The sequence below is a fragment of the Nicotiana sylvestris genome, chromosome 11 (genome assembly GCF_000393655.2).
Source record: "Nicotiana sylvestris chromosome 11, ASM39365v2, whole genome shotgun sequence".
NCBI lineage: Eukaryota > Viridiplantae > Streptophyta > Magnoliopsida > Solanales > Solanaceae > Nicotiana > Nicotiana sylvestris.
In genome coordinates, this window is record NC_091067.1 from 139111763 (window position 1) to 139136952 (window position 25190).

The window sequence follows — 25190 nt, forward strand, 5'->3', positions numbered from 1 at the left end:
AGGTTTATATGTTTGGAAGTTTACAGGTTTAGAATTATAAAGTTTACGGGTTCGAAATTCCACTTAGCAATTCGAAAGTTTATGAAATTTGTGGGTTCAAAAAATTGTTGGTTTGAAAGTTTATGGCTTTATTATTATATCTAAATTATTTATGAATACTCTTGAGAAGTCATTTTCCTTAATTTGCGTACCAAACACCGGAAAATGAATAAGGTTACTATTTGTTTTTCAAGAAAACATTTTCTTGGAAAATATTTTCCACGGAAAACATTTTCCGTTGTACCAAACACACCCGTTATGACAACAAATTTTCCGAAAAATGTTTTTCTTCATACCAAACACACCCTTTATGTAAAATGTAAAGCTAACCATCACAATTTTATGTAAGCTGAGACCAGCACGAAATAAACAATTAAAAAGCTTAAATAAGAAACATAAGCACTTCAAATTCATCTTATACATCCCTTTCCACTCCCTTTTCCAGGGGAGAAAAATTGGAAGGAAGAAAAAAAAAACCACTTTTAACCACAACAAAAACGCTTGCAGAAAAAAAAATAGTCTTTTTTGAAAACTGAAAAATATATAGGCCATCAGAGATTGGTTTGGAAGTCTGGTGGATAATGGGCCGACCCCTCTACCCTTCTCCACTTAAAATCATAGGCTTTCGTCTGCAGAAGGGTTCGAATCTCTGTGACGTACGTTAACCCACACGTCATGTAAATGTAAAACCAAAGGCCTCGGTGCAAAGAGAATGCCTTCACCTATACTCCAGGTGTAGAAAGAAGCCAAGAACTCATTCCTATAATCTGATACTGCGCCTACTAGCAGCATTAATTCCTGTAGTTTCTCCACCATAAGGACCACTTGGCGTCTTGATATCGCGAACTTGTCCTTTCCTACGTTTCTGCTGCTTCTCATGTTTTCCCTGAGAGAGAGACGGACAGAATTTTTGTCAACATTGTTATATCAGGAATTTAGCTCACGCACAAGCATTCTGCTTTAGCCACTTACTCTGTACTTCTTCCTTGGATTTTTAGTTAGCTTGTTACGATGACGAGTAAGTCCCCTGTTCTTCTCCATCTAGAAATAACAGAAAACCGACTTTAGTGAAACTACCAAAAAGAAAAGAAAAAAAATGTAGGTGATGAGTGCAACTGGTAACAAAGCTAGTATGTCATACCTGGTAATTTATCTGGCGCTTCCCATCCACAAGCGTTTCTGTTGTCGACGAAATAACTGGGGCTCTACAGTGGCAAATTATGGTGAATTAAGTGAATCAAAGTGAACAAATGCATGTCTGTTTCCAGGTTATGCACTAATGAAAAAATAGCCAAGCAAAGGATGCCATTGAGCTAGAGAAACAAATGCCGGAGGATCTTATCAAAAAAAGATGCGCGACTTAGAAGGAAAATACATAATAATCCATATCGATGGGGTATCCTAAAAATCTTTCAAATGAAAGTAGTTAGCAGGTGGAATGAGCTTGCTTTTAAAAATCTTAAACAATACGAGTCTAACCTGGAATACATCTTTTCTTTAGCAGCAAGCTTAGCTGAATGTTGCTTTTCCACTGCTTTATAGAATTCCAAATCTGAGTCCATTTCACCATCGTCAGAACTAGCAACATCATCACTTGCATGGTTACCGGGCTCATCTTCAACATCATCAGAAGGTTCAACACCGGCTCCGGCTAGAACTCTCAGTTCATGCTTTCTTCTCCGTTCTCCAATGTCGTCTCGCTTTGGTAAATCATCATCACCAGAAATTACCTTTCAAAGGAACAAAAGTTGTTATAAAACATCTAGTTAGGTTAAGTCACATAAGACATACTAAAGAACTTTGAATGCTCAAAAAACATTCCATGCAAGGAAAAATGATTATAGCACACATCTACTTTAACAAAAGCAAAATACACAAACAAACACACATCTAAATATATAAAAATAATACCAAGGAAACATGAAAGGAGAAGAAGTGCAGATCACCAAAGCCAATTTAGCAGGCAGCTACCTGAATATTGTCAGTAAAAACTGCTTGCACAATAATACTACTCCCGGTCTACCACACTGTATTTCTATGATATTTGTGAAAGGGTATATCACAATTATTCAATTTTAACTCGAAGAGAAAGGCAATTTAACACAATATGTGTCAAACATGAAGGGTTTCCAATTAATCCTAATTGCCACAGCTAGAAAACAGTAGAAACATAGTTGCCTTCACCCTGATAAGCACACAGGAGAATTAAAAACTTAACAATTGCATGCAGTTGAATATAACTCAAATAACATATTGCGACCTCATTCAACTCTTAAGAAGAGCACACATAAAGATGTAACTTCTATGAAACACATGCATAGATATACTCCCTCCGTCACAAATCAGTTGGCCATTTATGATTATCAAGGCCAAACAGGGTTTTTTTTTGAAACACCTGGGAATTGCTACAAGAGAGGCAAGAAGGAATAAGGGAAAACAGTCAAGTGATCACCAATAAAGGAGAAGGGGGCCACTATTTTGCGAAAGGGAGCCACAAACAGAGACACAAGTTGAAAGGACTGTCAAATTCCAAGAGTACAGAGAATCGACCTCAATCCAGTTGCATACACTCACACGAAATAGGTTATTTATTTACGTGAAAATCAACAAAACGAACACAAAATTAAAGCATTTCTGATCCACACCTTGGGTCTCGCTACTTGAGGAGTTACAAGCCTAGACAGCTTATTTAAACTCCGTATCTCAGGATCATCTCCAGCAACCATGGCATCATCATCAAAATCATCAGGTGCTGCCAACTGCCTGCATATAATTCATTGGACTTCCCATCAGTGATTTCATGTTTGCATTAAGTTATGTAGATTAACAGAAGACGTATATGGAGCAACATATCGGGAAGCAAATTAATACCCATTCAGTAGTCGCACGCGCTTGTTTTCTTTTTCATGTTTTCGTGAAATGGAACTTACACCTGTCTGCTTCCATTTTTCCTCAAGGTCAGCTCTCACTTTTAACATTTCCCTGCTCTGGATACCAACTTGATCATCCTGCCACAATTCTTTAATTAGCTAATTTGAACTTACTGGTAAAAGAAGAAGAGGTCTGGTGGTCTTGCGACAAATAGGAACATGGATGAAAAAGCTGTTAGAAATAAAAAGACAATGACATTGGTACTAGTCTGGTTATATTTCATTTGCATTGTAACAGTGACAGTGGACTCGCCTGCTGATGGTTGATAAGCAGAACAGAGATGTGCTTAGACACATACACCATTTACCTGACGTTTGCGTTTTGATTCGTTTTTCTGTTGACTCTTTAAACCATTTGCCTCCACCAACTCAGCTTCATGAGGCTACAAAGAAGGGGAAAATTACACTAAATTTTTCATGGTTGCTTAATAAAAAATACAAAAGGTTTTCAATCAAATTAGCCCAAATAAACAAATGATGATGGGATGCTCGAGCAACAAAATAAGATGAATCAAACTGGAAATTACCTCTGTTTTTTGAACATCAGCTAATGCCACAGAAGGCTTGTGACTAATGGGGAGAGGTTCAGAATCCAAGTTACTTCCCGCCAACTTTACACCAGTTACATTATCAACATTCTTGAGCAGAAAGTCTTCTAGTTCAGAAGGAAGATTTCCATCAAGTTCTTTCATCTGCAAAAATGAATTCGTCAACACCTAGAAAGATGGGAAGAGGGGAGCAGGGTATGCGCATTGAAGCTAGCCAAGATTCAAATAAATCAGAAGAACAAGGAGAGGACTTGGCAACTATTTGGTAACATCATTTAGCATCTAAGCAAGCTAAGCGTGTTAATTCGGTACACATTTGACAAATTTAATATGTTTGGTAACGATCAGTTAACATATCATTTCCATTTCAAATTCTCTAAGACTCTAAACTTGATTCAAGAATTAAAGAATCCCTTCACCGGAAATCCGCATATTTAACTAATTTCATGTATGAGTTTAGCAAGCTATGCTAGACAGACAGATTTAGTTCATCAAATAAAGCAATAAGAATGCTGGAGACTATTTTATGGGGTATTCACTTAAGAAGAGGTATGCAAGAGTAGTAAATTTAGGAATTTAAAGATTTGTAAACCAACATGAAAGAAAAAGAAAAGATACTTGGGTACGGAAAGGACTTTACAGTCGGGGCTGGTAGGAATAAGTGAATGTTATGTCCTTTTACAAAGAACTGCAGAAGAGGAAAAAAAGGGGTTTCCCTTTCCATAATTCTGTAGAACAGCAGAGCACCATAGAAAATTAATCCATTTGTTAGAGCTGAAATCTGCAGAGGCATCAATGGAACTTCAGAGAAACTGAAAGATGCTTATCATTTTCTTTTACATTTAAAACTTGTTACATACGTGTGGAATTTAATGCTGAATGTATTTTTGGGAAAAAGGATAATACAGGATGCTGCTGCAAAACTTGGGGGAGGGGGGGGGGGTAAAAAGGGGCAGGAAAGAAAGCTTAGGAGGTTATCCACATGCAGTCATGTGGATGAACAAACAAGTTCAGAGAAGCACTAGGATACCTTTTGCACTTCAGAGTAGCACTAGGATACTTTTTGCACTACACTAATACGGGCCATATGGCCCAGATACAGACAGATTCAGCATAGACTTCTAGAACGAGAATAAGTTTTAAAAAATTGAAACCATAAGCATCAAATAGATAATAAAGTGGCCTCTAACTTTCTCCGGGAGCTAAATAATTACACTCATTACAGCTTGTATTAACCTTTTACTTTTTTAACAGCTTAAGTTATCTTTAAAATTGCAAGTCTACAGATATTACCATATGAGGTGGTCAAGCAAATGTTGTCAACATGTGTATGTGAGCTCATTTTGCTTAGCAGACATCTAAGAGGAAATAAAGCAGTCATATGACTCATATCTCATCATTATGCATATCTGGACCACATAATCAAGAGATTGATTTCAGCAAAATGTCATCATTAACAGAATGAACAAAAACAGGCATGCAGTAACTTGGCCATGTTTTTTTGTTTGAATCATAAGATAAGAGCAGTGTTGTGAAGAGCGTGAAGCGAGGAAAAGCGACAACCCTCATTTCGCTTAAAGCGAGAAGCGAGAAACGAAGCGCTCGCTTTTTTGAAGTGAAGCGGAATTTTAAAAAAATATTAAATAAATTCTGTTAAGAGGAAGGGCGGTATACCATTGTGTTAAAAACTGGGCAGCATAAAAATAGTGAAAGAAGAACTGGGCAGCATTTCAACGAAGAGGATAAGACTGAGAAAGAAGAACCGAAGGGAAAAAAAATCGCCAGCATTTCACTGCTATTTGGACGCTGAAACAGTGAAAGAAGAAGAAGAAGAAGAGTGTACAAGACTCGGAATCCTAGCCTCTTTCTCTCTGTTGCTGCTGGTAGTATGTTTTAATAAAAAAACACCTTTCTTTTTAATCAAATCGGCTGGCAGGTGTTTAAAACAGAGAAGTGTTCGCTTTGGTCGCCTCGCTTAGCTTCGTCGCTTCTCGCATTTTAGTGCGAAGCGCACGCTTTTGCCTACCTGAGTCGCCTCATATAGCAGAAGCGGTCATAGTGTCGCCTCGCTTCGCTTCTCGCTTTAAGCGAGGAAGCGACCGCTTTTCACAAAACTGGATAAGAGTTGTAACCTTATTCAACAAATTCTTGATCTCCACAAGGCGTGAAATGACTGGATGATCACGCACTGGTTGTCCCTCGGATTTGAGAAGAAGATAGAAGGTGATAGCTTGGCAATATGACAGCAGAAGTAGCTTCTTCACCTCAATGTAGTGCATCCCACCTTTTATCATATTCTCTCCATTAATCTTAATAGAGAAAAATAGAAGTTAAATGCTGACACGTGCAATATCATTCCAAGATCAACCTATTTTACAAAAAGCTGCATTCATTTTCAGACTAGGAGAACAGCTTACACCATTGTTATATGAGTCAACTCTTATTGTTTTAACTATACTAGTTGGTTGACACTACTCCAAGTCTCCACCCAATCATTTCTAAAGCTTAATTATTTCATCCTTTCAGCAGAACGCCTTTATGCCAGTATCAGAGCCAATGCAACTATTAACTATAGAGGTTTTACATCGCTGAAGAAACCCCCAAAAGTGTTCAAAAGGAACCACAGCCAAACAGGTCTAGATTGTAGCAGTAGATTTCACAATGTAAATTCAATCCTTGTTCCACTTGGCTACATCCACCCCCTCGCCTACTTACATTCCATATTTACATTATTTAAATTAGAAAACAAAAGATTCAAGTTAGAATAGTTCTCTTCTTTCTTATTTCAATGACATCATTATTTCCAAGATAAGAATATGAAGTCATAATCAGATTTTTTTTGAAATGAAACAAAAATAAAAAAGATAGTAACAGTAGCAAAAGAGGAACAAGTTTATTTCTACAATTTTAAATAAATACAAAATCAGAATAGAATCCTCAAAATAGAATCTTGCCAGAAGCACTCAGACAAGAATCTTCCAAGCAGTCTCTGGTCTGTATAGCATAATGAGGAGACCAAGTAACCTGTAGCTAGTGGAATTTCACAATGCACATACCTTGTTGAGTATAGGATTAACTTTGTTATCGAGCTGCTCAAGCGCTTCACTAAGCTCAGATAGCAAACCAACCAATTCAGGTGCAGAACTGTAATCACAAAAAGATCATAGAGTCAAAAGCATAATCTAGGCTGCAAACAGTTGATGTTTGCTGCCTACCAGAGATGATATAACATCTAGCCAATGACAGTAGAATCAGTAAGCTTTGTTCAGTATGGTGTTCAATATTCTCAAGTCCGCCACCCCCTTGCAGATCAGTGGGACAGCTGCAAACTATCGAAAACTTCCTACTGAAACCTGAAGAAATATATAACCTGATCCCTTTTTAAATAGCTAAATTGAGGACATCGCAGAGATGAGTCCTCAAACATTATTGTCATTACTGAAGTCTGAACTGAGAAACACATAGGGTTTTTGTTCTTTGTCAACTTCCACAACCTTTATCAGTAAAATTAAGCATACACTGGCTAGTATGACACCTTAATTGATCGCCTGCCTTTTTCTCTTCTATTTGTTTAGAATCATAGTGATATCTATTTCAAATTTATTAACCTATGTGCCTCCCTCCAAAATTTTCCATACTGATATTATCATGATGCTTGGTGATATAACATAATGTTGTTGTCAATGACAAGAAATAAAACTTAAAAGAAGCAACATGTCACAACGAAATCAGCATATGCAGGACAGAGAAGCTCACCTATAGACAACATCCATTTGCTCTTCTTTCGTCAAAGCATTGAAATCCTTCTGCACTTCCTCGTAAGCAGTGCCAGTTTCATTTTTGGCTTCTCCATCTGCAGAAACTGTTACTCCAGATTTTCCTTGGGCCAAAATTTCCTGCAATGTTATCCATAAGAATGCACATCCCACCACAAAAGATAGAAACAAATCATCGAATGGACGTTGTATAGAAATTGAATTTCTTACCTCCAATGTAAGCTGCTCTTCATCATCTTCAAGACCAAAATCCTCTGCAGATAAGGATTTAGCTTTCTTCTGCTGCAATCTCAAGACCTCTGCCTCTTCCTCCGCGATAAGGCCCTCATCACTCGACTCTTGCTCGGGACCCTAACAAACAAAATGTTCAAACATCAAGTATTGCACACAAATGACAACATGATCAAAGAACTATGTTACAGGTACAGTTGAAACGGTAAGGAGAGGATATTCCTCAGACGTCAGATTGTTTTTTTTTTAGCGCCAGAAAATACTGGTTTCTCCAAGCATACCATATATAATGTCATAATAAAATAAAAATGAACCAAATAATTAGGCAAAGTCCTACCTGCTTATCTTGATAATAATAGATATTTTTTCCTCGTCCCCACAGTGGCCTCTCTTCTTTCTCCTCTTCAGCTTCATCGTGCATTTCATCCTCAACCCCGCCCATTGTAGCTCGTAAATATTTCTGTGTCCTGGCAACTAAAGTAAAAATAGGTACTCAAATTAGATATTAAAAAATTGCCCCAAGCAGAAGATGCAAAAAAGAGGCGAACAGTAAGAGATCGAGAACCAAAACAAATGAAAAAACAACTATTATTTGAAGGAAACCAATCAGCTTATCAATTCAGTCAATATATGAGAATGGAAAGAATCTTCCAGCTGCCGTTTATGTGTAGCAGCCCAGTGCAGAGAAACTCATATTTAGGAGCTGCAGTAGAAATAGTACTATAACTTAGTGGTTAGAGCTACTCAGCTTCGTGCAGTATTTACGCAGTTCGAACACGTCATTAATTATTTAATCTCCGAACTAATTAGCATCAATTCACTAATCAAACAATAGGAATTGCATAATTCTTCCCACCACCACCACCACCCCGCATGCATTTTCAAAATATTACTGAGCGGTTGAAATAGTACAAGATGTTATTTTTCTCTTCTGCTTTATTTTTGCTTCTTCTTTTTGGGGACAGGAAACTCCTAGAACAAATATAAGCTAATCATCTGTTCTAAGCTGCCTTCAGAAGGAATATCAGGAAAAAAAAATCATAACGGGAGAAACAGGATATGCAATTCAGCTAAGTATTTCTTTTCAATAGGTAAAAGCAGTCACATGTTCGAGTTTAGTTGCACACTTTTAGCACCAAGGCCAGTAAGTTCAGCATCATCAAGGTTGTCATCTTCATCCTCCTCATCTTCATCCTCCTACATAAATGAAATAGTTAGCCAACTTTGAGAAATTAGTTGACTTGCTTACATCAAATTAGCAATCTGATTACTTGATACAGTTTATACACTTTCAGTATGAAGATAAAAGTTGGAAAAGAAAACCCGTATCACCTTAAGATCATACACAGGATGCTCGTTATCTTCATCTGACTCTGCATCATCTTCATTAACATTCAGTGGGATCATGTCTCTCTGTTCATGAACTACATTTAAACAAATAGATCAGTAACATAGAAAATCTTTAGCATAAAAACCATTTTCTCTGAAATGCTATCTCTCTCTCTGTGGATTCAAATAAAGCAAACACACAAACAAATGCAAACTACTAGCAATTATAAACTATAAACCTTTTATCTTCTCTTATACCTAAAAACCAAATAAAAATTCAACAGGACATAAACAGAGGAAAAATTTGGCTCAAAAGAAATGATATTTCTTTGCATTCTTTTTTTTCTATTTTTCTAACTTTTTACTGCTATGAACATCAAGCAGACAAAACAAACAGTAAATTCTCAGATCAAAGCAATTACTAATTTCAATATTTATATTTTTTTCCTTTTTTTTTTCTGTTGGCTACTTGTAGAGGCATTAAAACTGAAAATATCAAAACCCTTAACAAACTTTAACTCAGCATACTGCAAATTAAATTTTGAGATCAGAATAATGCTTTTTTCATCCTTTTTGTTGTGCATTTATAGCTAATATCTTAGGAGCAAATCATTAATATAAAAAACCCAAGAAAAAGGAAAAGAAGAGAATTCAACTATTAAGGGAGAAAAACTTTTCAGCTCAAAAAGAAATCATCTTTCTTTTTATTTCTAATTTGCTTCCTTTTCTTATAATCTGTTTATTTAATTGCTAAATTTTGAGCTGTAAAACTGGAAATATCAAAAACCCTCAATGCACTTCAACTGGGCAAGATAAAATTAAATATTGAGCTCAAAGATATGTCATTCTCATTCTTTCTAGCAACTATTGCTAATAACAAAGCAGTAAAGCTGAAAATTCTAGCACACAAATGACCTTCAAACTTATAGCAAAGATAAAACCTTCAGTTCAAAAGATAATCATATTAGTTTCATTCTTCATTGTACCTATTTCTAAATTTTTCAGCCATAAAGCTAAAAAACTAAAAACCCCAGAAAACACTTCAACTGGGTAAAACAAAAGGTATATTTTTCGCTCAAAACCCCATTTTTAGCATATTTATTTCTTGTATATGTTGCTAAATTTACCATTTATAGCTAGAAACTGAAATAAAATTCAACTGGGGTTTAACAAAAAGAAGTTTTTCCACTTAAAAAAAACATTTTTTACAGGGAAACTTACAGGCATCGATAGCATCATTCATCATATCATCATCTTCATTGTAAAAATCACGTGTTGCTTTTTTTTGGAGCGTTGTTGTTTTCCTTCTTCTTGAACTTTCCTGCTTTCTTTCCCATTATGTATAATACTGTAGGAATGAGGCAAAGGGTTTAAGAAACCAAAGAGGTTAAAGCCCTCCTTATTCCACCTAATAATATCTCCCTTAAGCAATTTAAGTTTCTTCGAAAGGCGGAATGAAGGTGTCCCTGATACACTGTAGCTTGTCCACCATTCTTTCACCTTGTCACCAAATCCTGGCACCTTCAACCACATGTTCTCAAATCGGAAGGGAGCATGCACCCCCTTCCCTCTGCATCCATCTAGCAAGATAGGCAAATGATCCGAAGTCAGCCTAGGTAAAGGAATCTGCAGCACGTTCCACACCAGCTCATCCCAGGAGGGCGATATCAGAAATCTATCAAGTCTAGACCTTGAGTTGGAATCCTCCGCCCTGGCCCAAGTAAACCTTTCCCCTGACAGAGGAAGATCAATGAGAAAGTGATCATTGATGAAGTCAGAAAACTCCTCCATCGCCCTCGAAATTATACTACACCCTAATCTCTCCTCTGGAAATCTAATAGTGTTAAAGTCTCCCCCCAGAACCCATGGAATGTCCCATTCCCCCGTCATATTAGCTAGTTCCTCCTAGAAAAACACCTTGGACTCTTCTCCTACCGGTCCGTACACTCCCCCAAATCCCCACTCCACCCCACTCACTCTATCTTTGACAAGAGCTGCTAAAGAAAAACTCCCTTCTTAATCTCCTTTACCTCCAAGCTTTTATCGTTCCACATTAGCAGAATGCCCCCGGCACTTCCCGCTGCTGGAACCCAGTCATATTTTACCCAACTACCTCCCAGACACTCCTCACAATCACATCCGACAAAACTTCCATTTTTGTCTCCTGAAAGCAAACTAGGTTAGCACCCTACTCTCTAACTCCCACTTTGATGATGGCCCTTTTGTTTGGGTCATTCATCCCTCTCACATTCCATGAAAGAATCTTAACTTCCATAAGAAACAATATCCCCCTTCTCCCCACCCCCTCTAACTGAGCTCCCTTCTTCCCTGTCACACACCCGGCCCCTTCTCTGGTACACCACTACATCCCCTAAATTATTTTGCTTAACACCTTGACCCAACTCCCTCCCTGTACCATCATAACAAGATTGTTGCTCAATCTCCCACAACAGTTCTAACACCCTATCTTCCTTCCCTTCAAAAGAAACACCTAGAAACTTCTCAAAGTTTAATAGTTTATCCTCCATCCAGAAAGACATATCCTTTCCTCCAATCCGTGACGAGATTGGACAGGTGTCTTTTATATGTACCCTTTCCTTGCCCCTACCGGAGGAATACAAAGCCATAGCATTGCTAGCAATATGAACTTTAGGTGCCGAAAGGATCTCGCCATTTTCTTGAGAGGTATCAATCTCTGAAATTAGCACCCCGCTGCTACAGGAATGACCAGAAACACCAATAGGGTAGCAGGAAGGAGGAGAGCATGGAGCCCTTGGCAGCATCTTAACTGGAAATACTGGTCCGGCACTAACATCAGATGGGGCATGCTCAACAATCTTCCCAGAGGAAGAAGAAGCTTGAAGTGTAGCCTCAACACAACTAAGCTCAGGAGCAGATGAGGGGGTGATGGAGCTGGGTCCATCAGAGGCGGGAGGCCGTGGAATAACAACACCATCTATAGCCGATGCCACCCCTAAAGCGGCGTCCATCGAAGAAGGGGGAAGGTCACTAGAGCTCGGTGCAGAAATGCCACTGTGTGTAGCACCATTGGCAGAAGAAGGAAGAACGATTGTTCCCATATGCTTAGGAGCTTTGACAGACACAGCTTGAAATAATCTGGGCCCCTTAGGATCAATTCTAATAGAATTAGGAAAAGTTGTTGGGCCCATGTGAGGAGGCCCAGGCCTATACTTGCTGAAAACTTGCCTGGCCCTAGGATAATTGGAAGATGACCGGCCCATTCCACCTTTCCAGCTCGCATCACTAACTCATTCACATCTTTCCCTCCTATTGAAATTTTGTCTTCTTCTCCTAAAATCATATCACCCTTCTCTTCTCGATCTAACGTCTGATTCTGGCTTAGTCCACTGATCCGGTGAGCCCTCCCCTCCCCTCAAAGACTGATTTCCCCTCCCATCACTTTTATTTGACCTTCCCTTTTCTTCCGCCACTATCTCAGGCATAAAAATAGGGTGAAGTTCAGGGCTCAACCAAACCCTATAACTCAAGTAGCCATCTTCCATCACAGTGGAGATAGGGATTTTGCCCCCTCTCCTCACCACAATCCTCACTCGCGAGAGATCGTGTAAGCTGCAAGCGACATCAATAAAAACCCCACAGATTTTTCCAATCTTCTTGAATAAGTCAAGACACCAAAGATGCACCGGGAGACCCACCATGTTGACCACCAATGATTCGCTGGTGAAACGAGGGTCTAGACACCCATCGTGCTCCACCCATCTGTCTAGCTTTAAGAAGTTCCCATCAAACCACTTGTTTCCTCTTACAAGAATTTCTGAAGCTTGAGACTCATCGACAAAACGAAAGAGATATTGTGTGTCCCCCAGTTGTGATATTTTCAGCCCGTCCTTGTCATTCCATGCCCTTGTTGCCCAGTTCCTAACAGCCTCTGGAGAACCAACCCATTTGGAGCAAGACCCAATCAGACAAGATTTCAAGAAGCCCTTGCGCCTGAGAGTGTGCTCCTCAGATAGCGAGAAGTGCGGCTCTTGCCCTACGTCAAGCTTTCGATGGCATCCTCCCCCAAGTTCTAGGGCTGGCCAAAAGGTAGCTTTGATGAAACTCATGTTTTCTAGTTTTCTAGATTCTAGAGAGAAGTATGAGTTTCTCTACGTATAATCCATCATATTCTAGATGTTGCTGTCCCAAAAAAAAGAAGTGGTGAGATCTGTCCGGAAAAACCTCAAAGGTTAGAGAAATCGACAGTCAGAGCGGGTGAAAAACAGAATGAAGGAAGGAAAGGAATTCTGTAATCTTAAGAAGAAGGAGAAAGAAGTTTTTGTGGCAACTGACTGAAAAATGATTGAAAATTGGCCGGAAAAATGCTTCCCATCGCCAGAAAAAAGAAAAGTGGTCGGAATCTAAAACTTCATGGATGGGTGGGGTCGGAATAAGGGGACGAAGAGGCTGTCCAAAAGAAAAAAGTTGAAATCTGGCCCAGAATTGACTCACGCGCCGGCGGGTGGTGGAGGGCTCGCCGGAGCTTGGCGGCGCGTGTGAGGGTCTTTGCCGGAGCTGTTTTCAGGGATAGGCTCGCGTCACTAGTGACTCTCCGATGGTATTTGTAGAAACTCAGGATTCCGGGTTCTCAGACTCCTCGAGGAGTGTGCCTGAGAGCAACTGTATGTAGAGAGAGAAGGTAGGACGTCACATTAATTTTCCCCTTTAGTATGTGTTAAGAAACAGCCACCATAACTTAAATTGGACCATCTGTTCCAAAGGGATAATGATATATACTCCATTAATGAAAGTTTTCTACTTTGAAACCAATTATAGCTTAAATAAATGCCAAGTTAAAACCACCATATCATTCCCTACAACCAATAGGACGCACTATAAGTTATCAAAAACTGCTCATAAATCAAGAAAGTTTAGACCGCGAAAACTGGTTTTCCGGGAAAAGATGAAACGGCATGACTTTTGATATGGGATCCAGGTAAAATGGGATACGCCTCCAGATGACCTATTTTAATATTATAAATAATCACGAATAGTTTAAGAACTTTTTCATTGATGTTACAAGACACTCTTAGTCATTTTCAATATTCAATTCAATTCATCAGAACAAACATATATTATGATTATTTTTTGGTTTACAGTTTGGAACGAACTACAAGCAGCTCAAAACTTAAAACAATAATGACTACCTCTATAATTTCTACTTAAATAAATCTCCAACCAGGGGTGGATCCACCCTAGCATAAGCGGTGTCATCCGACACCGCTTCGTCGGAAAATATTGCTAAATATATATATTTAATTAGTATGCAAAAATGAAATAACTAATAAATCATAGGGTTAAGCGCCTAAAATAATTATGGACATCGTGGGTTCGAACCTCAGTCTTATATATCTGTGTGTTTTTTAATTTTTGAGCATTGTTGGCTGTTGGATCTAGGGTCTATGTGTCAACAAAAGCTAAGTATTTGAAGAGTCTTTTAGTGATAATGTTTGGTTCTTACATACAAAAAGAAGTATTAAGTATTATTTTCAATTGGTATATTATAAGTCCATTCCAAAAGAGTAAATAACACTCACTGAGAAGAGTTATAGTAATGTACTTTATTAGTAGGACTTAAAACTGTATTATTTTAGTATATGATATCATTATATTGGATTGTTCATTTATTTCTTTAAATAGCGAACACTGCTTACGAGAAATTTTGCGTACGCCATGTCTCCAAACAACTAATAATATCCTTAACGTTGGACCTAAAGCAAACAAATCAACATATTATGCCTTAAGCGCAACTCAATTAGATCTTTTATTCCATTGTGTTGTTTCTATCACTAATTCTTCAAAAAAATAAAGAACTTAAAGCCTTTCGAGACAACTCCCTCAATGTGACTTTAAGCATACCTCGTTTCCTCTTAACACCTTAAATCCGCTACATTTAGAGCCCTATGTTTCTCATTTTATCTTTTATCTCTGCTACTTGTACATTTCAAAAAAAAAAACTAACTAAATAAACAACTTGAACATCAACAATTCTCTCAATCGTCAAAAAAATGTAACACAAAATAGAAATTGAAAAGACAAAATAGGAAAAGCTGATTCTTTTACATTTTTATTCTCCTATTGAACTGAAATCAAAGTCAAACATAGAATCCCGCATTTTTTTATTCCGGAATTAAGAGTTAGGGTATTGTATTTTCAATGTTTAAGACTTACGAGGTCTTCGTTGATGACATAACAGTCGAGAGTGTCGTCCCATCCGTCGTGCAACTTCTTCTCTTTAACCAGGTCGCCGACGTTGATGTGCCGGAGCTGCGTCACCTCCGCCAGCGCAGACGACGTCGTCGTTTTTCCGGTGCCCGGCGTTCCGGTAATCATTATGTTAGGTCTTCTTCTGCCGCTGCTATTTTGCGCCATGGTGATTACTGCGCCTACTGAAAGTTGGGAAACACTTTTTGGTCAGTAACCCAATTATCTAGTGGTGTATACAAGCAGAATATACTTATTTGCTGCTCCTATTTAATGTAAACTTTTTAAAGGGTTGTTTGGTTTTAAGCATACAAAAATTTAATCTCCTGGTAAAGTTATGTTATTAGAATATCTTGTATAATTAGTACTTCTTCCATCCCAATTTTAGGTGAGATTGTTTAATTATATACGGAATATAAGAAAGAAATATGGTTCATGAAAGATTTTGGGGGCATGAATCATCTCATTAAGAGGTAAAATAAAAATTTAAAAGTTAAATTATTTTTATATATAAAAATATGCCATTTACGGACAGATTAAAAGGTAAATTGAGACAGAGGAAGTGTGTGTATATATATTCCTTCCGGTCATTTTTACTTGTCCACGATGAACTATGCACACCCCTTACAGCTTGTTTGGATAGTTGTTACATACTGTTTTATAATGTGTCGTATCATATTGTATTGTACTGTATCGCTTGATGAATAGAATGTTTGGATAGATTGTGTCGTTTTACTACCGTTTCATGGTATCACGCACCAGTAATATGATGAATAAACTTGCAAATTATAAAATAAATTATAATACGATATATAAAAAGGTAGGGTAAATGATAAAATAAAATTATTTAATAATAATGAAGGGTGAGATTGAGAGAAAAAGACAAGGTAACGATGCGACCACACCAAGTCGATCGTTGCATAAAGTGGCACATTTCATCGTAACGTAACGATGGATTTAACAGTACGATACAATAAAATTTAAGTAACAATCAATACAAACACTGCATTTAAGATCATCATTAGTTTTTGTGCTGCGGTACGGCAAGTACCAGAGTTCCCAGTAGTTGTAAGATCATCAACTTCCCCAGTTACTCTTATAATCATAAACTGCGAAGGTCCTCTAGTATAACATAAATAAACCTTTCCCAAAAAGCTTTAGTCCGCAACGATTAATGTTTTGGAAAGCACATTGGTGCATTTCTACAGAATTTCTGTTTATATGAAAGAAGGGTACCTCATAAACAGCCAAAACCACTATAGAATATCATTTGAGTACAATAATCAAACATGCAATAGAAGACACATTTGTGATATCTTAATCATGAGACAGGGCTCCAACTACTAATCCAATTGGACAGTATCTCCACATTTTTGCCAATATCCTCAACAGAATCACTTCTTAGTGACGCCACAATATCCTCTGGATAACTCTCCTTTGCCTCCTCCAGCAAAATTTGAAATATTTCGCATTCGATATTATTGGAGAGCTTTTGACCTGTGTAACCTCTGGTACAATCAAGCAAGTCAAGAACAGATCTGAGTGAGCAACATTACAGAGGCATGGATGAGAAAAGAAAAAGGAAGTCAATTGATAGATTACCTCCTACTCAATCTATCATACAAGACAGTATTGTCAGTTTGGAGCACCACCACTTTATCGAACCAACGTTCAGGGAAGAAATCACAGCCATGATGATCAACAATATTTCCGCCTTGTTCCATCATGTCCTCAAGCTCATCACATACCTACAGCAGCGACGCCATGAAATTTAGAATAGCACAAATTTCTTCATCATCGATTGTAGGAAATTTGACTTCACCCTTTTCAGAGATGGTAAGTAGCTTTTTGTGCATCAATTTACACAATCAATTAAAAACCCAAAGCAATCATCACAGATGAAAAGTGCAATTTTGAGTCTCTCTTCAACAGTGACAATACCAGCTAACCATATATTTTGAAAATAAATTCATTCACTAGCTAATTCGCTATCAGCAAAGAGCGTTCCTTTGATTTCCTGTCAGTTGAATAGGAAATAGTGGTTTGCTTAGTTTAAAAGACCAAAATTTGACAAATTGCTAATCTACATTTTGCAAGTGTTGATGAGTGCAGATAGGAAAAAACATCGACAAATTAGCTGCAATGTGGCATGCAAAGGCTCAATTTGCGTTAGTAACAGGATGCTCGTTATCTTCATCTGACTCTGCATCATCTTCATTAACATTCAGTGGGATCATGTCTCTCTGTTCATGAACTACATTTAAACAAATAGATCAGTAACATAGAAAATCTTTAGCATAAAAACCATTTTCTCTGAAATGCTATCTCTCTCCCTGTGGATTCAAATAAAGCAAACACACAAACAAATGCAAACTACTAGCAATTATAAACTATAAACCTTTTATCTTCTCTTATACCTAAAAACCAAATAAAAATTCAACATGACATAAACAGAGGAAAAATTTGGCTCAAAAGAAATGATATTTCTTTGCATTCTTTTTTTTCTATTTTTCTAACTTTTTACTGCTATGAACATCAAGCAGACAAAACAAACAGTAAATTCTCAGATCAAAGCAGTTACTAATTTCAATATTTATATTTTTTTCCTTTTTTTTTTCTGTTGGCTACTTGTAGAGGCATTAAAACTGAAAATATCAAAACCCTTAACAAACTTTAACTCAGCATACTGCAAATTAAATTTTGAGATCAGAATAATGCTTTTTTCATCCTTTTTGTTGTGCATTTATAGCTAATATCTTAGGAGCAAATCATTAATATAAAAACCCCAAGAAAAAGGAAAAGAAGAGAATTCAACTATTAAGGGAGAAAAACTTTTCAGCTCAAAAAGAAATCATCTTTCTTTTTATTTCTAATTTGCTTCCTTTTCTTATAATCTGTTTATTTAATTGCTAAATTTTGAGCTGTAAAACTGGAAATATCAAAAACCCTCAATGCACTTCAACTGGGCAAGATAAAATTAAATATTGAGCTCAAAGATATGTCATTCTCATTCTTTCTAGCAACTATTGCTAATAACATAGCAGTAAAGCTGAAAATTCTAGCACACAAATGACCTTCAAACTTATAGCAAAGATAAAACCTTAAGTTCAAAAGATAATCATATTAGTTTCATTCTTCATTGTACCTATTTCTAAATTTTTCAGCCATAAAGCTAAAAAACTAAAAACCCCAGAAAACACTTCAACTGGGTAAAACAAAAGGTATATTTTTCGCTCAAAACCCCATTTTTAGCATATTTATTTCTTGTATATGTTGCTAAATTTACCATTTATAGCTAGAAACTGAAATAAAATTCAACTGGGGTTTAACAAAAAGAAGTTTTTCCACTTAAAAAAAACATTTTTTACAGGGAAACTTACAGGCATCGATAGCATCATTCATCATATCATCATCTTCATTGTAAAAATCACGTGTTGCTTTTTTTGGAGCGTTGTTGTTTTCCTTCTTCTTGAACTTTCCTGCTTTCTTTCCCATTATGTATAATACTGTAGGAATGAGGCAAAGGGTTTAAGAAACCAAAGAGGTTAAAGCCCTCCTTATTCCACCTAATAATATCTCCCTTAAGCAATTTAAGTTTCTTCGAAAGGCGGAATGAAGGTGTCCCTGATACCCTGTAGCTTGTCCACCATTCTTTCACCTTGTCACCAAATCCTGGCACCTTCAACCACATGTTCTCAAATCGGAAGGGAGCACGCACCCCCTTCCCTCTGCATCCATCTAGCAAGATAGGCAAATGATCCGAAGTCAGCCTAGGTAAAGGAATCTGCAGCACGTTCCACACCAGCTCATCCCAGGAGGGCGATATCAGAAATCTATCAAGTCTAGACCTTGAGTTGGAATCCTTCGCCCTGGCCCAAGTAAACCTTTCCCCTGACAGAGGAAGATCAATGAGAAAGTGATCATTGATGAAGTCAGAAAACTCCTCCATCGCCCTCGAAATTATACTACACCTTAAGCTCTCCTCTGGAAATCTAATAGTGTTAAAGTCTCGCCCCAGAACCCATGGAATGTCCCATTCCCCCATCATATTAGCTAGTTCCTCCTAGAAAAACACCTTGGACTCTTCTCCTACCGGTCCGTACACTCCCCCAAATCCCCACTCCACCCCACTCACTCTATCTTTGACAAGAGCTGCTAAAGAAAAAACTCTCTTCTTAATCTCCTTTACCTCCAAGCTTTTATCATTCCACATTAGAAGAATGCCCCCGGCACTTCCCGCTGCTGGAACCCAGTCATATTTTACCCAACTACCTCCCAGACACTCCTCACAATCACATCCGACAAAACTTCCATTTTTGTCTCCTGAAAGCAAACTAGGTTAGCACCCTACTCTCTAACTCCCACTTTGATGATGACCCTTTTGTTTGGGTCATTCATCCCTCTCACATTCCATGAAAGAATCTTAACTTCCATAAGAAACAATATCCCCCTTCTCCCCACCCCCTCTAACTGAGCTCCCTTCTTCCCTGTCACACACCCGGCCCCTTCTCTGGTACACCACTACATCCCCTAAATTATTTTGCTTAACACCTTGACCCAACTCCCTCCCTGTACCATCATAACAAGATTGTTGCTCAATCTCCCTCAACAGTTCTAACACCCTATCTTCCTTCCCTTCAAAAGAAACACCTAGAAACTTCTCAAAGTTTAATAGTTTATCCTCCATCCAGAAAGACATATCCTTTCCTCCAATCCGTGACGAGATTGGACAGGTGTCTTCTATATGTACCTTTTCCTTGCCCCTACCGGAGGAATACAAAGCCATAGCATTGCTAGCAATATGAACTTTAGGTGCCGAAAGGATCTCGCCATTTTCTTGAGAGGTATCAATCTCTGAAATTAGCACCCCGCTGCTACAGGAATGACCAGAAACACCAATAGGGTAGCAGGAAGGAGGAGAGCATGGAGCCCTTGGCAGCATCTTAACTGGAAATACTGGCCCGGCACTAACATCAGATGGGGCATGCTCAACAATCTTCCCAGAGGAAGAAGAAGCTTGAAGTGTAGCCTCAACACAACTAAGCTCAGGAGCAGATGAGGAGGTGATGGAGCTGGGTCCATCAGAGGCGGGAGGCCGTGGAATAACAACACCATATATAGCTGATGCCACCCCTAAAGCGGCGTCCATCGAAGAAGGGGGAAGGTCACTAGAGCTCGGTGCAGAAATGCCACTGTGTGTAGCACCATTGGCAGAAGAAGGAAGAACGATTGTTCCCATATGCTTAGGAGCTTTGACAGACGCAGCTTGAAATAATCTGGGCCCCTTAGGATCATTTATTTCTTTAAATAGCGAACACTGCTTACGAGAAATTTTGCGTACGCCATGTCTCCAAACAACTAATAATATCCTTAACGTTGGACCTAAAGCAAACAAATCAACATATTATGCCTTAAGCGCAACTCAATTAGATCTTTTATTCCATTGTGTTGTTTCTATCACTAATTCTTCAAAAAAATAAAGAACTTAAAGCCTTTCGAGACAACTCCCTCAATGTGACTTTAAGCATACCTCGTTTCCTCTTAACACCTTAAATCCGCTACATTTAGAGGCCTATGTTTCTCATTTTATCTTTTATCTCTGCTACTTGTACATTTCAAAAAAAAAAAAGCTAACTAAATAAACAACTTGAACAGCAACAATTCTCTCAATCGTCAAAAAAATGTAACACAAAATAGAAATTGAAAAGACAAAATAGGAAAAGCTGATTCTTTTACATTTTTATTCTCCTATTGAACTGAAATCAAAGTCAAACATAGAATCCCGCATTTTTTTATTCCGGAATTAAGAGTTAGGGTATTGTATTTTCAATGTTTAAGACTTACGAGGTCTTCGTTGATGACATAACAGTCGAGAGTGTCGTCCCATCCGTCGTGCAACTTCTTCTCTTTAACCAGGTCGCCGACGTTGATGTGCCGGAGCTGCGTCACCTCCGCCAGCGCAGACGACGTCGTCGTTTTTCCGGTGCCCGGCGTTCCGGTAATCATTATGTTAGGTCTTCTTCTGCCGCTGCTATTTTGCGCCATGGTGATTATTGCGCCTACTGAAAGTTGGGAAACACTTTTTGGTCAGTAACCCAATTATCTAGTGGTGTATACAAGCAGAATATACTTATTTGCTGCTCCTATTTAATGTAAACTTTTTAAAGGGTTGTTTGGTTAAGCATACAAAAATTTAATCTCCTGGTAAAGTTATGTTATTAGAATATCTTGTATAATTAGTACTTCTTCCATCCCAATTTTAGGTGAGATTGTTTAATTATATACGGAATATAAGAAAGAAATATGGTTCATGAAAGATTTTGGGGCCATGAATCATCTCATTAAGAGGTAAAATAAAAATTTAAAAGTTAAATTATTTTTATATATAAAAATATGCCATTTACGGACAGATTAAAAGGTAAATTGAGACAGAGGAAGTGTGTGTATATATATTCCTTCCGGTCATTTTTACTTGTCCACGATGGACTATGCACACCCCTTACAGCTTGTTGGGATAGTTGTTACATACTGTTTTATAATGTGTCGTATCGTATTGTATTGTATTGTACTGTATCGCTTGATGAATAGAATGTTTGGATAGATTGTGTCGTTTTACTACCGTTTCATGGTATCACGCACCAGTAATATGATGAATAAACTTGCAAATTATAAAATAAATTATGATACGATATATAAAAAGGTAGGGTAAATGATAAAATAAAATTATTTAATAATAATGAAGGGTGAGATTGAGAGAAAAGGACAAGGTAATAATGCGACCACACCAAGTCGATCGTTGCATAAGTGGCACATTTCATCGTAACGTAACGATGGATTTAACAGTACGATACAATAAAATTTAAGTAACAATCAATACAAACATTGCATTTAAAGTAACAATACGATACAAATACAATAGGTAACAACCATCCAAACAAGTTGTTAAGAAATAATAAAGGAGATGTATAATTTACCTTGATACCCATATTAATTGATGTATATTTTTAATAAATTTGAGAAAATAATTTGAAAAGAGTAATTAATATTGTGGGTATAATAGAAAAAAGAAATTGTCTTCTCTTGATATGCTAAAAGTGACAAGTAAAAGTAAAAATCTATTTTTAGAATACTTGACAAGTAAAAGTGAATGGAGGGAGTATATGTAAATGATAGTATGGTGTCTATTTTCGGTATTGAACTCCGCATAAATTATTAGGAGAATAATGCTCTACATAAATTATTCAAAATTTAATACCTAAAACAAACAATGTACTACTAATTCCAATATAACTTATACTTTTTTCCAGCAATATAACTTATACTTAATTTAACTTAACTTATACTTAATTTTATGTTATTTTATGTGTGATAAGATGTGATCAGTGGCTTAGCCAGCTTTTTCGTTAAGAGTGGTCAATGTATAAAGCACATGACTTATATTCAATGGCAGAGCTAACTTTTTCATTATGGGGTCCATATATAAAGAAGTAAACTGAAAAAAGTCAAAGGAATTCAACATATACATAAATAAAAAAGATTAACCTATCTACATGTTGTAGCTCCGCCACAGCTTGTATTAGCAATAAATTGATTGTTATTTACTATATAACAATTCTTGCACTATAATTCATGCATAATAAATTAATCAATCCCTATTCAACAATCCATGACCTCAACGAGGTAGGGATAAGATTTGGGTACACATTACCCTCCCCAAAATCCCACGGTGTAGGATAATACCGGGTATGTTGTTGTATACAACAACCCATGTATTATTATTCACCCCCTTAACAATCTCTCTTATAATTCACTGTAAATAATTTTTGTATTAATATTCACTACATAAACAATCACTACATTATATATCTGTGCATAACTAGATAGTAAACCAAATGACTAATACATTAAATTAAGAATTGGCTGCTTCATTAACAGTACTGCGTATATCAAACACAGTTGTCATCTCAATACCTTTGACATTACAAAACGAAACCGAGTTCAGGCTCAGCAATTTTATCGGATGTCTCTGAAGGGACAAGTTCAGGCTCAATAATAATTACAAGAAAAACGAATAAACTTGCAATGCGAAAAACAAGAATTGGTACAACAATGAATTTTCAGATTCAGCATCTACCTACTCGACTTCTTATCGATCCAAATGCTCAATTTGTGTACAATCTATAAATCAATATAAATCTAGTATTACCACTCTTGAACTCTATAATCTATCTCACTTTCAGTAGATGTTTTTTTTTTCCTTTCCGCCTATAACCGACATCTTGTTTCCACTTTACCATATTCATTAGACTATGTATCATCTTTATATAAAAAATGGAAAATAATTATCTATCGCTAATTTATTCTTCCAAACTTAAAATCTTTGTACTACTCATCATAGAGGGAATTTGCAGAATTAGTAATAATAAGTTTACATCTTGTATCCTCTTAATAACTTGTTAAAAATATAACCAATTGATTATGTTCTTTGTTGCTATCTCCATATTATTCTAAATAATAATCTGATTTTTTTTCCCAACTAATCCATCAAATATATAAAAAAATCTGATTTCTTGTTCATGAACATTCTTGCATCCAAATCATTTGGAACTCACTGAGTTACTAGTATCACTATTTAACTGAAATCATGATAAATCAAAGACACTCATATCAATGGAATAATAAGATATACCTTGAATTTAGAAATAACAATGGTTGAGAATAATAATATTGAAGCACCAGGTTGTTAGCAGCTATGGAACTCTTGCTTGATTTTCCCCTACTTTGGAACCCTAAGCTTCGTTGCTTTCTCCTCTATGTTTTTTTTTTTCTTTCTATGTTTTAGCTTCTGCTTCTTCTTTGCCGCAGCTTTGCTGCAATTCCCTTTTCCCCTCTTCTTTTTTTTTGTTTTGCCGTTCCAGTGGGCCTTTGCCCATCTTTTAATTAGGTTAGGTTCCCTTTTTTATTTCTTTTGTTGATTCCTTTTTTTTTTTAAAAAAAAAACGTTAGTTAAAGACTTATATGCCCTTATTAATATATAGGGTATTACACGCAGTACGAAATATAATTCATGGTTGGTGCTGTCCCTGCAAGAAACACAGTAGGTAATGTAGGACTATCCAAAAGGGAAGATACATGTCAACAGAATTCACCAAAGTTTATTTATGAAGGTGATCATTTTACTTGTAAAAGGAAAATGAAGGAGATAATACACTGCAAAGGTAAGGTATAATAGTGGAAGTACCAAGTTTAAGGAGGTTCCAGTACTGGATAAACATGTAAACACCTGAATCTGATTAATCATAGAGTACCCTCGCCGTTTTGTTTCAGTTTGAGAGGATAAAATCATACTGCAATTTTTGCTTGGTCCTAGGCACTTTTATGTGCTTAAAAACAGTAGTGAGAACATGGGAAAGCATTGCAATTCAAGTATCTTGGAGACATCAGAAAGTGAGAATAACTGCTCTCTCAAAGAAAAAGTTGTGTAACTGGGATATTGAGCTGGCTTGGCATTTTTGGCGCACTCTGTGGATTTCAAATATTTCACTGCATATTTCATGTTTTGCTGTCACATTCTCGTAGCATTACGTCTATGCTCTCTCCCTTGATAATTATGCTATGGTTTTGTTTGACATGAATTTTAAATTGCAAAAAATTGTATGTTGGTGTTTCTTAGAGTGAGATGATGAGTTGTTAGGCTTCTAGCAGAGGCGGATCCAAAATTTTGGCATAATGGGTGCACTATTATGAAGAGGTGAATCTGTGATATAAATTTTACGAGTTCAATCTTTAGTTCTTACTATTGGCGCACCCATTACACTTTTGGAATTATAAGTTCAAAAATAATTTTTTTAAAATACTAATTTTCTTACATCTATATCTATTTTCAATGTTGAAAATATTAGGATCAGTTGAATCCATTGACTATATGCTACATCATACACTTCTACTTATAATTAGTATGTACACATTTTGTTCAATCATATAAGATTTTATAGTGACAAAAGAAGAATAGAAAACTCAATATTTGAAAATTTTGAAAGAACAAACAAAACAAAAAAGATATAAAAAGAAGAGTACTTAATTAATACGCAAAAAAATGACACCAGACACGC

General features: G+C 36.9%; 4 protein-coding genes across 4 annotated transcripts; all 4 read right to left on the reverse strand.

Annotated features, from left to right (window-relative positions):
- Positions 1–405: 405 nt before the first annotated feature.
- LOC104241609 (protein THALLO-like) lies at positions 406–10238 on the reverse strand. Its single transcript, XM_070163055.1, has 16 exons — positions 10075–10238; positions 8857–8948; positions 8652–8721; positions 7862–7998; positions 7504–7644; positions 7274–7413; positions 6574–6661; positions 5650–5826; positions 3497–3661; positions 3278–3352; positions 2911–3047; positions 2685–2802; positions 1519–1769; positions 1181–1244; positions 1012–1080; positions 406–925 (listed from the first exon to the last, which is right to left on the reverse strand). The coding sequence occupies exons 1-16, from the start codon at positions 10097–10099 to the stop codon at positions 800–802; spliced, it is 1875 nt and encodes a 624-aa protein (XP_070019156.1). The 5' UTR covers positions 10100–10238; the 3' UTR covers positions 406–799.
- On the reverse strand, positions 10122–10743 carry LOC138881737 (uncharacterized). The gene is made up of 2 exons (XM_070161988.1): positions 10233–10743; positions 10122–10201 (listed from the first exon to the last, which is right to left on the reverse strand). Exons 1-2 carry the CDS (start codon positions 10741–10743, stop codon positions 10122–10124), a joined length of 591 nt encoding a protein of 196 aa, XP_070018089.1.
- Positions 10744–16183: 5440 nt separating this feature from the next.
- On the reverse strand, positions 16184–24020 carry LOC104231887 (adenylate kinase isoenzyme 6 homolog). Its single transcript, XM_070163057.1, has 4 exons — positions 23768–24020; positions 20923–21140; positions 16681–16826; positions 16184–16586 (listed from the first exon to the last, which is right to left on the reverse strand). The coding sequence occupies exons 2-4, from the start codon at positions 21121–21123 to the stop codon at positions 16400–16402; spliced, it is 534 nt and encodes a 177-aa protein (XP_070019158.1). The 5' UTR covers positions 21124–21140; positions 23768–24020; the 3' UTR covers positions 16184–16399.
- LOC138882370 (uncharacterized) lies at positions 17167–20916 on the reverse strand. Its single transcript, XM_070163056.1, has 2 exons — positions 18459–20916; positions 17167–17332 (listed from the first exon to the last, which is right to left on the reverse strand). Exon 1 carries the CDS (start codon positions 20315–20317, stop codon positions 19502–19504), a length of 816 nt encoding a protein of 271 aa, XP_070019157.1. The 5' UTR covers positions 20318–20916; the 3' UTR covers positions 17167–17332; positions 18459–19501.
- Positions 24021–25190: the final 1170 nt, after the last annotated feature.